The sequence below is a fragment of the Carassius carassius genome, chromosome 16 (assembly GCF_963082965.1).
Source record: "Carassius carassius chromosome 16, fCarCar2.1, whole genome shotgun sequence".
NCBI lineage: Eukaryota > Metazoa > Chordata > Actinopteri > Cypriniformes > Cyprinidae > Carassius > Carassius carassius.
The window spans coordinates 31,065,295-31,085,702 of NC_081770.1; the positions used below are offsets into that span (position 1 = coordinate 31,065,295).

The following is a 20,408-nucleotide window of genomic DNA, read 5'->3' on the forward strand; positions in this document are numbered from 1 at the left end:
CATCTACCACTCAATCAACAACAACTGAACCAACATCTACCACTTCATCAACAACAATTGCACAAACAACAACCACTCCATCAACAACAACTGCATCAGCCATTACATCAACAGCACCAACATCTACCCATCCATCAGCAACAACTGCACCAGCCACAACATCATTGGCATCAACATCTACCACTCCATCAACATCAACTGCACCAACATCTACCACTCCATCAACAACAACTGCAGGAACATCATCCACTCAATCAACAACAACTGCACCAGCCACAACATCATTGGCATCAACAACTACCACACAATCAACATCAACAGCAAAAACATCTACCAATCCATTAACATCAACAGCAACAACATCTACCACTCCATCAACAACAACTGCACCAACATCATCCACTCCATTAACAACAACTGCACCAACATCTACCACTCCATCAACAACGACTGAACCAACCACAACATCACTGGCATCAACACCTACCACTCCATCAACAACTGCACTATCATCTACCACTCCATCAACAACAACTGTACCAACAAAAACCACTCCATCAACAACAACTGCAACAGCCATTACATCGACAGCACCAACATCTACCACTCCCTCAACAACAACTGCAGCAACATCAACAACTCCATCAACAACTATAACACCAGTCACAACATCATTGGCATCAACATTTACCACTCCATCAACATCAACATCTACCACTTCATCAACAACAACTGCACCAACATCAACCACTCCATCAACAACAACTGTACCAACATCAACCACTCCATCAACAACAAATGCACCAACATCTACCACTCCATCAACAACAACTGCACCAACATCTACCACTCCATCAGCAACAACTGCACCAACAACAACTACTCCATCAACAAAAACTGCACCAGCCATTGGGTCATCAACAACAACTGCACCAACATCTACCACTCCATCAACAACAACTGCACCAACAACAACCAATCCATCAACAACAACTGCACCAGCCATTACATCAACAGCACCAACATCAACCACTCCATCAACAACAACTGCACCAACATCTACCACTCCATCAACAACAACTGCACCAGCCACAACATCACTGGCATCAACACCTACCACTCCATCAACAACTGTAGCAACATCAACAACTCCATCAACAACAACTGCACCAGCCATAACATCAACGGGACCAACATCAACCACTCTATCAACAACAACTGCAAAAACATCTACAACTCCATCAACAACTATAACACCAGTCACAACATCAATGGCATCAACATCAACTGCACCAACATCTACTACTCCATCAACAACAACTGCACCAACAACAACCACTCCATCAACAACAACTGCACCAACAACAACCACTCCATCAACAATAACTCCACCAGTCATTACATCAACAGCACCAATATCAACCATTCCATCAACAACTCCATCAACAACAACTGCACCAGCCATAACATCAACGGCACCAACATCAACCACTCTATCAACAACAACTGCAAAAACATCTACAACTCCATCAACAACTATAACACCAGTCACAACATCAACCACTCCATCAACAACAACTGCACCAACATCTACCACTCCATCAACAACAACTGCACCAACAACAACCACTCCATCAACAACAACTGCACCAACAACAACCACTCCATCAACAACAACTGCACCAGTCATTACATCAACAGCACCATCAACAACTCATCAACAACTCAACCGCACCATCAACAACTCATCAACAACAACTGCACTAGCCATAACATCAACGGCACCAACATCAACCACTCCATCAACAACAACTGCACCAGTCATTACATCAACAGCACCATCAACAACTCATCAACAACTCAACAGCACCATCAACAACTCATCAACAACTCCATCAACAACAACTGCACCAACAATAACATCAACGGCACCAACATCAACCACTCTATCAACAACAACTGCAAAAACATCTACAACTCCATCAACAACTATAACACCAGTCACCACATCAACGGCATCAACATCTGCCACTCCATCAACAACAACTGTACCAACATCAACTCTTTTGTCAACAACAGTTGCACCAGCCACAACATCAATGGCATCAACATCTACCACTCCACCAATAACAACTGTCCCAACATTAACAACTTTGTCAACAACGGCTGCACCAACATCAGCCACTCTGTCAACAATAGCTGCAAATGCCACAACATCAACTTCACCAAGATTTACCAGTCAACCATCAACTGCACCAACATTTACCACTCTACCAGCAACTGCTGCACCAAACTCAACGTCAACTGCACCAACATCTACCATTCCATCAACAATAACTGCACCAACATTTACCACTCCATCACCAACTACTGCACCAACATTTGTCACCCTACCAACAACTGGTGCAACAACTTTAACATCACCTGCACCAACAATTATCATTTTGTCAACAACAACTGTACCAGCCACGACATCATTGGCATCAGCATCTACCACTCCATCAACAACAACTGAACCAACATCTACCACTCCATCAACAACAATTGCACAAACAACAACCACTCCATCAACAACAACTGCATCAGCCATTACATCAACAGCACCAACATGTACCACTCCATCACCAACTACTGCACCAACATTTGCCACCCTACCAACAACTGGTGCAACAACTTCAACATCACCTGCACCAACATCTAGCACTTTGTCAACAACTGCACCAGCCACGACATCATTGGCATCAACATCTACCACTCAATCAACAACAACTGAACCAACATCTACCACTCCATCAATAACAATTGCACAAACAACAACCACTCCATCAACAACAACTGCATCAGCCATTACATCAACAGCACCAACATCTATCACTCCATCAACATCAACAGCAACAACATCTACTACTCCATCAACAACAACTGCACCAACATCAACCACGCTATCAACAACAACTGCACCAACATCTACCACTCCATCAACAACTACTGCACAAACCACAATATCATCTGTACCAACATCTACCTCTCCGTCAACAACAACTGCACCAACATCAACCACTCTGTCAACAACAACTGCACCAGACACAACATCAACTGCACCAAAATTTACCATTCTACTATCAACTGCACCAACATCTACCACTTTGTCAACAAAAACTGCACCAACATCTACCTTTTTATCAACAACAACTGCACCAACATCAACCACTCTGTCAACAACAGCCACTCCATCAACAAAAACTGCACCAGCCATAACATCAACGGCACCAACATCTACCACTCCATCAACAACAACTGCACCAACATCAACCACTCCATCAACAATAACTGTACCGACATTTACCACTCCATCACTAACTACTGAACCAACATTTGTCACTCTACCACCAACTGCTGCAACAACTTCAACATCAACTGCACCAACATCTACCACTGTGTCAACAATAAATGCACCAGCCACGACATCACTGGCATCAACATCTACTACTCCATCAACAACAACTGCACCAACATCAACCACTCTATCAACAACAACTGCACCAACATCTACCACTCCATCAACAAGTATAACACCTGTCACAAGATCAACGGCATCAACATTTATTACTCCATCAACAACAACTGCACCAGCCATTACATCGACAGCACCAATATCTACCACTCCATCAGCAACAACTGCACCAACATCTACCACTCCATCAGCAACAACTGCACCAACAACAACCACTCCATCAACAAAAACTGCACCAGCCATTGGGTCATCAACAACAACTGCACCAACATCTACCAGTCCATCAACAACAACTGTACCAACAACAACCAATCCATCAACAACAATTGCACCAGCCATTACATCAACCGCACCAACATCAACCACTCCATCAACAACAACTGCACCAACATCTACCACTCCATCAACAACAACTGCACCAGCCACAACATCGCTGGCATCAACACCTACCACTCCATCAACAACTGTAGCAACATCAACAACTCCATCAACAACAACTGCACCAGCCATAACATCAACGGCACCAACATCAACCACTCTATCAACAACAACTGCAAAAACATCTACAACTCCATCAACAACTATAACACCAGTCACAACATCAACGGCATCAACATCAACTGCACCAACATCTACCACTCCATCAACAACAACTGCACCAACAACAACCACTCCATCAACAACAACTGCACCAACAACAACCACGCCATCAACAACAACTGCACCAGTCATTACATCAACAGCACCATCAACAACTCATCAACAACTCAACAGCACCATCAACAACTCATCAACAACTCCATCAACAACAACTGCACCAGCCATAACATCAACGACACCAACATCAACCACTCTATCAACAACAACTGCAAAAACATCGACAACTCCATCAACAACTATAACACCAGTCACCACATCAATGGCATCAACATCTGCCACTCCATCAACAACAACTGTACCAACATCAACCCTTTTGTCAACAACAGTTGCACCAGCCACAACATCATTGGCATCAACATCTACCACTCCACCAATAACAACTGTCCCAACATTTACAACTTTGTCAACAACAACTGCACCAACATCTACCGCTCCATTATCAACAACTGCAGCAACATCAACCACTCCATCAACAACAACTGCACCAGCCACAACATCACTGGCATCAACATTTACCACTCCATCAACATCAACGGCACCAGCATCTACTACTCCATCAACAACAACTGCACCAACATCAACCACTCTATCAACAACAACTGCACCAACATCTACCACTCCATCAACAAGTATAACACCTGTCAAAAGATCAACGGCATCAACATTTATTACTCCAACAACAACTGCACCAGCCATTACATCGACAGCACCAACATCTACCACTCCATCAGCAACAACTGCACCAACATCTACCACTCCATCAGCAACAACTGCACCAACAACAACCACTCCATCAACAAAAACTGCACCCATTGGGTCATCAACAACAACTGCACCAACATCTACCAGTCCATCAACAACAACTGCACCAACAACAACCAATCCATCAACAACAATTGCACCAGCCATTACATCAACAGCACCAACATCAACCACTCCATCAACAACAACTGCACCAACATCTACCACTCCATCAACAACAACTGCACCAGCCACAACATCACTGGCATCAACACCTACCACTCCATCAACAACTGTAGCAACATCAACAACTCCATCAACAACAACTGTACCAGCCATAACATCAACGGCACCAACATCAACCACTCTATCAACAACAACTGCAAAAACATCTACAACTCCATCAACAACTATAACACCAGTCACAACATCAACGGCATCAACATCAACTGCACCAACATCTACCACTCCAACAACAACAACTGCACCAACAACAACCACTCCATCAACAACAACTGCACCAAGAACAACCACTCCATCAACAACAACTGCACCAGTCATTACATCAACAGCACCATCAACAACTCATCAACAACTCAACAGCACCATCAACAACTCATCAACAACTCCATCAACAACAACTGCACCAGCCATAACATCAACAACACCAACATCAACCACTCTATCAACAACAACTGCAAAAACATCTACAACTCCATCAACAACTATAACACCAGTCACCACATCAATGGCATCAACATCTGCCACTCCATCAACAACAACTGTACCAACATCAACCCTTTTGTCAACAACAGTTGCACCAGCCACAACATCATTGGCATCAACATCTACCACTCCACCAATAACAACTGTCCCAACATTTACAACTTTGTCAACAACAACTGCACCAACATCTACCGCTTCATCAACAACAACTGCACCAACATCAGCCACTCTGTCAACAATAGCTGCAAATGCCACAACATCAACTTCACCAAGATTTACCAGTCAACCATCAACTTCACCAACATTTACCACTCTACCAGCAACTGCTGCACCAAGCTCAACGTCAACTGCACCAACATCTACCATTCCATCAACAATAACTGCACCAACATTTACCACTACATCACCAACTACTGCACCAACATTTGTCACCCTACCAACAACTGGTGCAACAACTTCAACATCACCTGCACCAACATCTAGCACTTTGTCAACAACTGCACCAGCCACGACATCATTGGCATCAACATCTACCACTCAATCAACAACAACTGAACCAACATCTACCACTCCATCAACAACAACTGCATCAGCCATTACATCAACAGCACCAACATCTACCACTCCATCAGCAACAACTGCACCAGCCACAACATCATTGGCATCAACATCTACCACTCCATCAACATCAACTGCACCAACATCTACCACTCCATCAACAACAACTGCAGGAACATCATCCACTCAATCAACAACAACTGCACCAGCCACAACATCATTGGCATCAACAACTACCACAACATCAACATCAACAGCAACAACATCTACCACTCCATCAACAACAACTGCACCAACATCATCCACTCCATTACCAACAACTGCACCAACATCTACCACTCCATCAACAACAACTGAACCAGCCACAACATCAACGGCATCAACACCTACCACTCCATCAACAACTGCACTATCATCTACCACTCCATCAACAACAACTACACCAGCCATTACATCGACAGCACCAACATCTACCACTCCCTCAACAACAACTGCAGCAACATCAACAACTATAACACCAGTCACAACATTATTGGCATCAACATTTACCACTCCATCAACAACAACTGCACCAACATCAACCACTCCATCAACAACAACTGTACCAACATCAACCACTCCATCAACAACAAATGCACCAACATCTACCACTCCATCAACAACAACTGCACCAACATCTACCACTCCATCAGCAACAACTGCACCAACAACAACTACTCCATCAACAAAAACTGCACCAGCCATTGGGTCATCAACAACAACTGCACCAACATCTACCACTCCATTAACAACAACTGCACCAACAACAACCAATCCATCAACAACAACTAAACCAGCCAATACATCACCTGCACCAACATTAACCACTCCATCAACAACAACTGCATCAGCCATTACATCAACAGCACCAACATCTACCACTCCATCAGCAACAACTGCACCAGCCACAACATCATTGGCATCAACATCTACCACTCCATCAACAACAACTGCAGGAACATCATCCACTCAATCAACAACAACTGCACCAGCCACAACATCATTGGCATCAACAACTACCACTCCATCAACATCAAAAGCAACAACATCTACCACTCCATCAACAACAACTGCACCAACATCATCCACTCCATTAACAACAACTGCACCAACATCTACCACTCCATCAACAACAACTGAACCAGCCACAACATCACCAGCATCAACACCTACCACTCCATCAACAACTGCACTATCATCTACCACTCCATCAACAACAACTGCACCAGCCATTACATCGACAGCACCAACATCTACCACTCCCTCAACAACAACTGCAGCAACATCAACCACTCCATCAACAACTATAACACCAGTCACAACATTATTGGCATCAACATTTACCACTCCATCAACATCAACATCTACCACTTCATCAACAACAACTGCACCAACATCAACCACTCCATCAACAACAACTGTACCAACATCAACCACTCCATCAACAACAACTGCACCAACATCTACCACTCCATCAGCAACAACTGCACCAACAACAACTACTCCATCAACAAAAACTGCACCAGCCATTGGGTCATCAACAACAACTGCACCAACATCTACCATTCCATTAACAACAACTGCACCAACAACAACCAATCCATTAACAACAACTGCACCAGCCATTACATCAACAGCACCAACATCAACCACTCCATCAACAACAACTGCACCAACATCTACCACTCCATCAACAATAGCTGCACCAGCCACAACATCACTGGCATCAACACCTACCACTCCATCAACAACTGTAGCAACATCAACAACTCCATCAACAACAACTGCACCAGCCATAACATCAACGGCACCAACATCAACCACTCTATCAACAACAACTGCAAAAACATCTACAACTCCATCAACAACTATAACACCAGTCTCAACATCAACTGCACCAACATCTACCACTCCATCAACAACAACTGCACCAACAACAACCACTCCATCAACAACAACTGCACCAACAACAACCACTCCATCAACAATAACTGTACCGACATTTACCACTCCATCACTAACTACTGAACCAACATTTGTCACTTTACCACCAACTGCTGCAACAACTTCAACATCAACTGCACCAACATCTACCACTGTGTCAACAATAAATGCACAAGCCACGACATCACTGGCATCAACAACTACCACTCCATCAACAACAACTGCACCAACATCAACCACTCTATCAACAACAACTGCACCAACATCTACCACTCCATCAACAAGTATAACACCTGTCACAACATCAACGGCATCAACATCTATTACTCCATCAACAACAACTGCACCAGCCATTACATCGACAGCACCAACATCTACCACTCCATCAGCAACAACTGCACCAACATCTACCACTCCATCAGCAACAACTGCACCAACAACAACTACTCCATCAACAAAAACTGCACCAGCCATTGGGTCATCAACAAAAACTGCACCAACATCTACCACTCCATCAACAGCAACTGCACCAACAACAACCGATCCATCAACAACAACTGCACCAGCCATTACATCAACAGTACCAACATCAACCACTCCATCAACAACAACTGCACCAACATCTACCACTCCATCAACAACAACTGCACCAGCCACAACATCACTGGCATCAACACCTACCACTCCATCAACAACTGTAGCAACATCAACAACTCCATCAACAACAACTGCACCAGCCATAACATCAATGGCACCAACATCAACCACTCTATCAACAACAACTGCAAAAACATCTACAACTCCATCAACAACTATAACACCAGTCACAATATCAACGGCATCAACATCAACTGCACCAACATCTACCACTCCATCAACAACAACTGCACCAACAACAACCACTCCATCAACAACAACTGCACCAACAACAACCACTCCATCAACAACAACTGCACCAGTCATTACATCAACAGCACCAATATCAACCATTCCATCAACAACTCCATCAACAACAACTGCACCAGCCATAACATCAACGGCACCAACATCAACCACTCTATCAACAACAACTGCAAAAATATCTACAACTCCATCAACAACTATAACACCAGTCACAACATCAACAACAATTGCACCAACATCTACCACTCCATCAACAACAACTGCACCAACAACAACCACTCCATCAACAACAACTGCACCAACAACAACCACTCCATCAACACCAACTGCACCAGTCATTACATCAACAGCACCATCAACAACTCATCAACAACTCAACAGCACCATCAACAGCTCATCAACAACTCCATCAGCAACAACTGCACCAGCCATAACATCAACGGCACCAACATCAACCACTCTATCAACAACAACTGCAAAAACATCTACAACTCCATCAACAACTATAACACCAGTCATCACATCAACGGCATCAACATCTGCCACTCCATCAACAACAACTGTACCAACATCAACCCTTTTGTCAACAACAGTTGCACCAGCCACAACATCATTGGCATCAACATCTACCACTCCACCAATAACAACTGTCCCAACATTAACAACTTTGTCAACAACAACTGCACCAACATCTACCGCTTCATCAACAACAACTGCACCAACATCAGCCACTCTGTCAACAATAGCTGCAAATGCCACAACATCAACTTCACCAAGATTTACCAGTCAACCATCAACTGCACCAACATTTACCACTCTACCAGCAACTGCTGCACCAAGCTTAACGTCAACTGCACCAACATCTACCATTCCATCAACAATAACTGCACCAACATTTACCACTCCATCACCAACTACTGCACCAACATTTGTCACCCTACCAACAACTGGTGCAACAACTTTAACATCACCTGCACCAACATTTATCACTTTGTCAACAACAACTGCACAAGCCACGACATCATTGGCATCAACATCTACCACTCCATCAACAACAACTGCACCAACATCTACCACTCCATCAACAACAACTGCACCAACAACAACCAATCCATCAACAACAACTGCACCAACATCTACCACTCCATCAACAACAACTGAACCAGCCACAACATCACTGGCATCAACACCTACCACTCCATCAACAACTGCACTATCATCTACCACTCCATCAACAACAACTGTACCAACAAAAACCACTCCATCAACAACAACTGCACCAGCCATTACATCAACAGCACCAACATCTACCACTACCTCAACAACAACTGCAGCAACATCAACCACTCCATCAACAACTATAACACCAGTCACAACATCATTGGCATCAACATTTACCACTCCATCAACATCAACATCTACCACTTCATCAACAACATCTGCACCAACATCAACCACCCCATCAACAACAACTGTACCAACATCAACCACTCCATCAACAACAAATGCACCAACATCTACCACTCCATCAACAACAACTGCAACAACATCTACCACTCCATCAGCAACAACTGCACCAACAACAACTACTCCATCAACAAAAACTGCACCAGCAATTGGGTCATCAACAACAACTGCACCAACATCTACCACTCCATCAACAACAACTGCACCAACAACAACCAATCCATCAACAACAACTGCACCAGCCATTACATCAACAGCACCAACATCAACCACTCCATCAACAACAACTGCACCAACATCTACAACTCCATCAACAACAACTGCACCAGCCACAACATCACTGGCATCAACACCTACCACTCCATCAACAACTGTAGCAACATCAACAACTCCATCAACAACAACTGCACCAGCCATAACATCAACGGCACCAACATCAACCACTCCATCAACATCAACTGCACCAGTCATTACATCAACAGCACCATCAACAACTCATCAACAACTCAACAGCACCATCAACAACTCATCAACAACTCCATCAACAACAACTGCACCAGCCATAACATCAACGGCACCAACATCAACCACTCCATCAACATCAACTGCACCAACATCTACCACTCCATCAACAACAACTGAAGGAACATCATCCACTCAATCAACAACAACTGCACCAGCCACAACATCATTGGCATCAACAACTACCACTCCATCAACAGCAACAACATCTACCACTCCATCAACAACAACTGCACCAACATCAACCACGCTATCAACAACAACTGCACCAACATCTACCACTCCATCAACAACTACTGCACAAACCACAATATCATCTGCACCAACATCTACCTCTCCGTCAACAACAACTTCACCAACATCATCCACTCTGTCAACAACAACTGCACCAGACACGATATCAACTGCACCAAAATTTACCATTCTACTATCAACTGCACCAACATCTACCACTTTGTCAACAAAAACTGCACCAACATCTACCTTTTTATCAACAACAACTGCACCAACATCAACCACTCTGTCAACAACAGCCACTCCATCAACAACAACTGCACCAGTCTTAACATCAACGGCACCAACATCTACCACTCAATCAACAACAACTGCACCAACATCAACCACTCCATCAACAATAACTGTACCGACATTTACCACTCCACCACTAACTACTGGACCAACATTTATCACTCTACCACCAACTGCTGCAACAACTTCAACATCAACTGCACCAACATCTACCACTGTGTCAACAATAAATGCACCAGCCACGACATCACTGGCATCAACATCTACCACTCCATCAACAACAACTGCACCAACATCAACCACTCTATCAACAACAACTGCACCAACATCTACCACTCCATCAACAAGTATAACACCTGTCACAACATCAACGGCATCAACTTCTATTACTCCATCAACAACAACTGCACCAGCCATTACATCGACAGCACCAACATCTACCACTCCATCAGCATCAACTGCAGCAACATCAACCACTCCATCAACAACAACTGCACCAACATCTGCCACTCCATCAACATCTATAACACCAGTCACAACATCAACGGCATCAACATCTGCCACTCCATCAACAACAACTGTACCAACATCAACCCATTTGTCAACAACAGTTGCACCAGCCATTACATCAACAGCACCAACATCAACCATTCCATCAACAACTACTGCACAAGCCACAATATCATCTGCACCAACATCTACCTCTCCGTCAACAACAAATGCACCAACATCAACCACTCAATCAGCAACAACTGCACCAACAACAACCACTCCATCAACAAAAACTTCACCAGCCATTGGGTCATCAACAACAACTGCACCAACATCTACCGCTCCATCAACAACAACTGCACCAACAACAACCACTCCATCAACAACAACTGCACCAGCCATTACATCAACAGCACCAACATCAACCACTCCATCAACAACAACTGCACCAACATCTACCACTCCATCAACAACAACTGCACCAGCCACAACATCACTGGCATCAACACCTACCAATCCATCAACAACTGCAGCAACATCAACAACTCCATCAACAACAACTGCAACAGACATAACATCATCAGCACCAACATCTACCACTCCATCTACAACAACTGCACCAACATCAACCACTCTATCAATAACAACTGCACCAACCTCTACAACTCCATCAATAACTAAAATACCAGTCACAACATCAACAGCATCAACATCTGCCACTCCATCAACAACAACTGTACCAACATCAACCCTTTTGTCAACAACAGTTGCACCAGCCACAACATCATTGGCATCAACATCTACCACTCCATCAACAACAACTGAACCAACATCTACCACTCCATCAACAACAATTGCACAAACAACAACCACTCCATCAACAAAAACTGCATCAGCCATTACATCAACAGCACCAAAATCTACCACTCCATCAGCAACAACTGCACCAGCCACAACATCATTGGCATCAACATCAACCACTCCATCACCAACTACTGCACCAACATTTGTCACCCTACCAATAACTGGTGCAACAACTTCAACATCACCTGCACCAACATCTAGCACTCTGTCAACAACTGCACCAGCCACGACATCATTGGCATCAACATCTACCACTCAATCAACAACAACTGAACCAACATCTACCACTCCATCAACAACAATTGCACAAACAACAACCACTCCATCAACAACAACTGCATCAGCCATTACATCAACAGCACCAACATCTACCACTCCATCAACAACAATTGTACCAACATCAACCACTCCATCAACAACAAATGCACCAACATCTACCACTCCATCAACAACAACTGCACCAACATCTACCACTCCATCAGCAACAACTGCACCAACAACAACCAATCCATCAACAACAACTGCACCAGCCATTACATCAACAGCACCAACATCAACTACTCCATCAACAAAAACTGCACCAGCCATTGGGTCATCAACAACAACTGCACCAACATCTACCACTCCATCAACAACAACTGCACCAACAACAACCAATCCATCAACAACAACTGCACCAGCCATTACATCAACAGCACCAACATCAACCACTCCATCAACAACAACTGCACCAACATCTACCACTCCATCAACAACAACTGCACCAGCCACAACATCACTGGCATCAAAACCTACCACTCCATCAACAACTGTAGCAACATCAACAACTCCATCAACAACAACTGCACCAGCCACAACATCAACGGCACCAACATCAACCACTCAATCAACAACAACTGCAAAAACATCTACAACTCCATCAACAACTATAACACCACTCACAACATCAACGGCATCAACATCAACTGCACCAACATCTACCACTCCATCAACAACAACTGCACCAACAACAACCACTCCATCAACAACAACTGCACCAGTCATTACATCAACAGCACCAATATCAACCATTCCATCAACAACTCCATCAATAACAACTGCACCAACCATAACATCAACGGCACCAACATCAACCACTCTATCAACAACAACTGCAAAAACATCTACAACTCCATCAACAACTATAACACCAGTCACAACATCAACCACTCCATCAACAACAACTGCACCAACATCTACCACTCCATCAACAACGACTGCACCAACAACAACCACTCCATCAACAACAACTGCACCAGCCATAACATCAACGGCACCAACATCAACCACTCTATCAACAACAACTGCAAAAACATCTACAACTCCATCAACAACTAAAACAACAGTCACAACATCAACCACTCCATCAACAACTGCACCAACATCTACCACTCCATCAACAACAACTGCACCAACAACAACCACTCCATCAACAACAACTGCACCAGTCATTACATCAACAGCACCATCAACAACTCATCAACAACTCAATAGCACCATCAACAACTCATCAACAACTCCATCAACAACAACTGCACCAGCCATAACATCAACGGCACCAACATCAACCACTCCATCAACAACAACTGCACCAGTCATTACATCAACAGCACCATCAACAACTTATCAACAACTCAACAGCACCATCAACAACTCATCAACAACTCCATCAACAACAACTGCACCAGCCATAACATCAACGGCACCAACATCAACCACTCTATCAACAACAACTGCAAAAACATCTACAACTCCATCAACAACTATAGCACCAGTCACCACATCAACGGCATCAACATCTGCCACTCCATCAACAACAACTGTACCAACATCAACCCTTTTGTCAACAACAGTTGCACCACCCACAACATCATTGGCATCAACATCTACCACTCCACCAATAACAACTGTCCCAACATTAACAACTTTGTCAACAACAACTGCACCAACATCTACCGCTTCATCAACAACAACTGCACCAACATCAGCCACTCTGTCAACAATAGCTGCAAATGCCACAACATCAACTTCACCAAGATTTACCAGTCAACCATCAACTGCACTAACATTTACCACTCTGTCAGCAACTGCTGCACCAAGCTCAACGTCAACTGCACCAACATTTACCATTCCATCAATAATAACTGCACCAACCTTTACCACTCCATCACCAACTACTGCACCAACATTTGTCACCCTACCAACAACCGGTGCAACAACTTTAACATCACCTGCACCAACATTTATCACTTTGTCAACAACAACTGCACCAGCCACGACATCATTGGCATCAACATCTACCACTCCATCAACAACAACTGAACCAACATCTACCACTCCATCAACAACAATTGCACAAACAACAACCACTCCATCAACAACAACTGCATCAGCCATTACATCAACAGCACCAACATCTACCACTCCATCAGCAACAACTGCACCAGCCACAACATCATTGGCATCAACATCTACCACTCCATCACCAACTACTGCACCAACATTTGTCACCCTACCAACAACTGGTGCAACAACTTCAACATCACCTGCACCAACATCTAGCACTTTGTCAACAACTGCACCAGCCACGACATCATTGGCATCAACATCTACCACTCAATCAACAACAACTGAACCAACATCTACCACTCCATCAACAACAATTGCACAAACAACAACCACTCCATCAACAACAACTGCATCAGCCATTACATCAACAGCACCAACATCTACCACTCCATCAGCAACAACTGCACCAGCCACAACATCATTGGCATCAACATCTACCACTCCATCAACATCAACTGCACCAACATCTACCACTCCATCAACAACAACTGCAGGAACATCATCCACTCAATCAACAACAACTGCACCAGCCACAACATCATTGGCATCAACAACTACCACTCCATCAACATCAACAGCAACAACATCTACCACTCCATCAACAACAACTGCACCAACATCAACCACGCTATCAAAAACAACTGCACCAACATCTACCACTCCATCAACAACTACTGCACAAACCACAATATCATCTGCACCAACATCTACCTCTCCGTCAACAACAACTTCACCAACATCATCCACTCTGTCAACAACAACTGCACCAGACACGACATTAACTGCACCAAAATTTACCATTCTACTATCAACTGCACCAACATCTACCACTTTGTCAACAAAAACTGCACCAACATCTACCTTTTTATCAACAACAACTGCACCAACATCAACCACTCTGTCAACAACAGCCACTCCATCAACAACAACTGCACCAGTCTTAACATCAACGGCACCAACATCTACCACTCAATCAACAACAACTGCACCAACATCAACCACTCCATCACTTACTACTGAACCAACATTTGTCACTCTACCACCAACTGCTGCAACAACTTCAACATCAACTGCACCAACATCTACCACTGTGTCAACAATAAATGCACCAGCCACGACATCACTGGCATCAACATCTACCACTCCATCAACAACAACTGCACCAACATCAACCCCTCTATCAACAACAACTGCACCAACATCTACCACTCCATCAACAACTATAACACCTGTCACAACATCAACAGCATCAACTTCTATTACTCCATCAACAACAACTGCACCAGCCATTACATCGACAGCACCAACATCTACCACTCCATCAGCATCAACTGCAGCAACATCAACCACTCCATCAACAACAACTGCACCAACATCTACCACTCCATCAACATCTATAACACCAGTCACAACATCAACGGCATCAACATCTGCCACTCCATCAACAACAACTGTACCAACATCAACCCATTTGTCAACAACAGTTGCACCAGCCATTACATCAACAGCACCAACATCAACCATTCCATCAACAACTACTGCACAAGCCACAATATCATCTGCACCAACATCTACCTCTCCGTCAACAACAAATGCACCAACATCAACCACTCAATCAGCAACAACTGCACCAACAACAACCACTCCATCAACAAAAACTTCACCAGCCATTGGGTCATCAACAACAACTGCACCAACATCTACCGCTCCATCAACAACAACTGCACCAACAACAACCACTCCATCAACAACAACTGCACCAGCCATTACATCAACAGCACCAACATCAACCACTCCATCAACAACAACTGCACCAACATCTACCACTCCATCAACAACAACTGCACCAGCCACAACATCACTGGCATCAACACCTACCAATCCATCAACAACTGCAGCAACATCAACAACTACATCAACAACAACTGCAACAGACATAACATCATCAGCACCAACATCTACCACTCCATCTACAACAACTGCACCAACATCAACCACTCTATCAATAACAACTGCACCAACCTCTACAACTCCATCAATAACTAAAACACCAGTCACAACATCGACAGCACCAACATCAACCACTCCATCACCAACTACTGCACCAACATTTGTCACCCTACCAACAACTGGTGCAACAACTTCAACATCACCTGCACCAACATCTAGCACTTTGTCAACAACTGCACCAGCCACGACATCATTGGCATCAACATCTACCACTCAATCAACAACAACTGAACCAACATCTACCACTCCATCAACAACAATTGCACAAACAATAACCACTCCATCAACAACAACTGCATCAGCCATTACATCAACAGCACCAACATCTACCACTCCATCAACAACAACTGTACCAACATCAACCACTCCATCAACAACAAATGCACCAACATCTACCACTCCATCAACAACAACTGCACCAACATCTACCACTCCATCAGCAACAACTGCACCAACAACAACTACTCCATCAACAAAAACTGCACCAGCCATTGGGTCATCAACAACAACTGCACCAACATCTACCACTCCATCAACAACAACTGCACCAACAACAACCAATCCATCAACAACAACTGCACCAGCCATTACATCAACAGCACCAACATCAACCACTCCATCAACAACAACTGCACCAACATCTACCACTCCATCAACAACAACTGCACCAGCCACAACATCACTGGCATCAAAACCTACCACTCCATCAACAACTGTAGCAACATCAACAACTCCATCAACAACAACTGCACCAGCCATAACATCAACGGCACCAACATCAACCACTCAATCATCAACAACTGCAAAAACATCTACAACTCCATCAACAACTATAACACCACTCACAACATCAACGGCATCAACATCAACTGCACCAACATCTACCACTCCATCAACAACAACTGCACCAACAACAACCACTCCATCAAAAACAACTGTACCAACATCAACCACTCCATCAACTCCAAATGCACCAACATCTACCACTCCATCAACAACAACTGCACCAACATCTACCACTCCATCAGCAACAACTGCACCAACAACAACTACTCCATCAACAAAAACTGCACCAGCCATTGGGTCATCAACAACAACTGCACCAACATCTACCACTCCATTAACAACAACTGCACCAACAACAACCAATCCATCAACAACAACTGCACCAGCCATTACATCAACAGCACCAACATCAACCACTCCATCAACAACAACTGCACCAACATCTACCACTCCATCAACAACAACTGCACCAGCCACAACATCACTGGCATCAAAACCTACCACTCCATCAACAACTGTAGCAACATCAACAACAACTGCACCAGCCACAACATCAACGGCACCAACATCAACCACTCAATCAACAACAACTGCAAAAACATCTACAACTCCATCAACAACTATAACACCACTCACAACATCAACGGCATCAACATCAACTGCACCAACATCTACCACTCCATCAACAACAACTGCACCAACAACAACCACTCCATCAACAACAACTGCACCAACAACAACCACTCCATCAACAACAACTGCACCAGTCATTACATCAACAGCACCAATATCAACCATTACATCAACAACTCCATCAACAACAACTGCACCAACCATAACATCAACGGCACCAACATCAACCACTCTATCAACAACAACTGCAAAAACATCTACAACTCCATCAACAACTATAACACCAGTCACAACATCAACCACTCCATCAACAACAACTGCACCAACATCTACCACTCCATCAACAATAACTGCACCAACAACAACCACTCCATCAACAACAACTGCACCAGCCATAACATCAACGGCACCAACATCAACCACTCTATCAACAACAACTGCAAAAACATCTACAAATCCATCAACAACTATAACACCAGTCACCACATCAACGGCATCAACATCTGCCACTCCATCAACAACAACTGTACCAACATCAACCCTTTTGTCAACAACAGTTGCACCACCCACAACATCATTGGCATCAACATCTACCACTCCACCAATAACAACTGTCCCAACATTAACAACTTTGTCAACAACAACTGCACCAACATCTTCCACTCCATCAACAACAACTGCACCAACAACAACCACTCCATCAACAACAACTGCACCAGTCATTACATCAACAGCACCATCAACAACTAATCAACAACTCAACAGCACCATCAACAACTCATCAGCAACTCCATCAACAACAACTGCACCAGCCATAACATCAACGGCACCAACATCAACCACTCTATCAACAACAACTGCAAAAACATCTGCAACTCCATCAACAACTATAACACCAGTCACCACATCAACGGCATCAACATCTGCCACTCCATCAACAACAACTGTACCAACATCAACCCTTTTGTCAACAACAGTTGCACCACCCACAACATCATTGGCATCAACATCTACCACTCCACCAATAACAACTGTCCCAACATCTACCACTCCATCAACAACAACTGCACCAGCCACAACATCACTGGCATCAAAACCTACCACTCCATCAACAACTGTAGCAACATCAACAACTCCATCAACAACAACTGCACCAGCCATAACATCAACGGCACCAACATCAACCACTCAATCAACAACAACTGCAAAAACATCTACAACTCCATCAACAACTATAACACCACTCACAACATCAACGGCATCAACATCAACTGCACCAACATCTACCACTCCATCAACAACAACTGCACCAACAACAACCACTCCATCAACAACAACTGTACCAACATCAACCACTCCATCAACAACAAATGCACCAACATCTACCACTCCATCAACAACAACTGCACCAACATCTACCACTCCATCAGCAACAACTGCACCAACAACAACTCATCAACAACTCAACAGCACCATCAACAACTCATCATCAACTCCATCAACAACAACTGCACCAGCCATAACATCAACGGCACCAACATCAACCACTCCATCAACAACAACTGCACCAGTCAATACATCAACAGCACCATCAACAACTCATCAACAACTCAACAGCACCATCAACAACTCA

At 43.9% G+C, this 20,408-nt stretch overlaps 2 protein-coding genes across 2 annotated transcripts; both read left to right on the forward strand.

Annotated features, from left to right (window-relative positions):
• Positions 1 to 176: 176 nt before the first annotated feature.
• On the forward strand, positions 177 to 7,378 carry LOC132160239 (mucin-2-like; the record flags this gene model as incomplete). The annotated part of the gene is made up of 8 exons (XM_059569974.1): positions 177 to 1,685; positions 1,837 to 1,907; positions 2,002 to 2,403; positions 2,804 to 3,319; positions 3,464 to 4,241; positions 5,154 to 5,419; positions 6,431 to 6,946; positions 7,279 to 7,378. Coding segments are annotated over 8 exons (4,158 nt in total), but the record flags the coding sequence as incomplete, so codon positions are not given.
• Positions 7,379 to 10,238: 2,860 nt separating this feature from the next.
• LOC132160240 (mucin-2-like) lies at positions 10,239 to 20,298 on the forward strand (the record flags this gene model as incomplete). Its single annotated transcript, XM_059569975.1, has 9 exons — positions 10,239 to 10,925; positions 11,262 to 11,386; positions 11,870 to 11,949; positions 13,183 to 13,978; positions 14,093 to 14,369; positions 14,492 to 14,699; positions 17,014 to 19,061; positions 19,541 to 19,946; positions 20,246 to 20,298. Coding segments are annotated over 9 exons (4,680 nt in total), but the record flags the coding sequence as incomplete, so codon positions are not given.
• Positions 20,299 to 20,408: the final 110 nt, after the last annotated feature.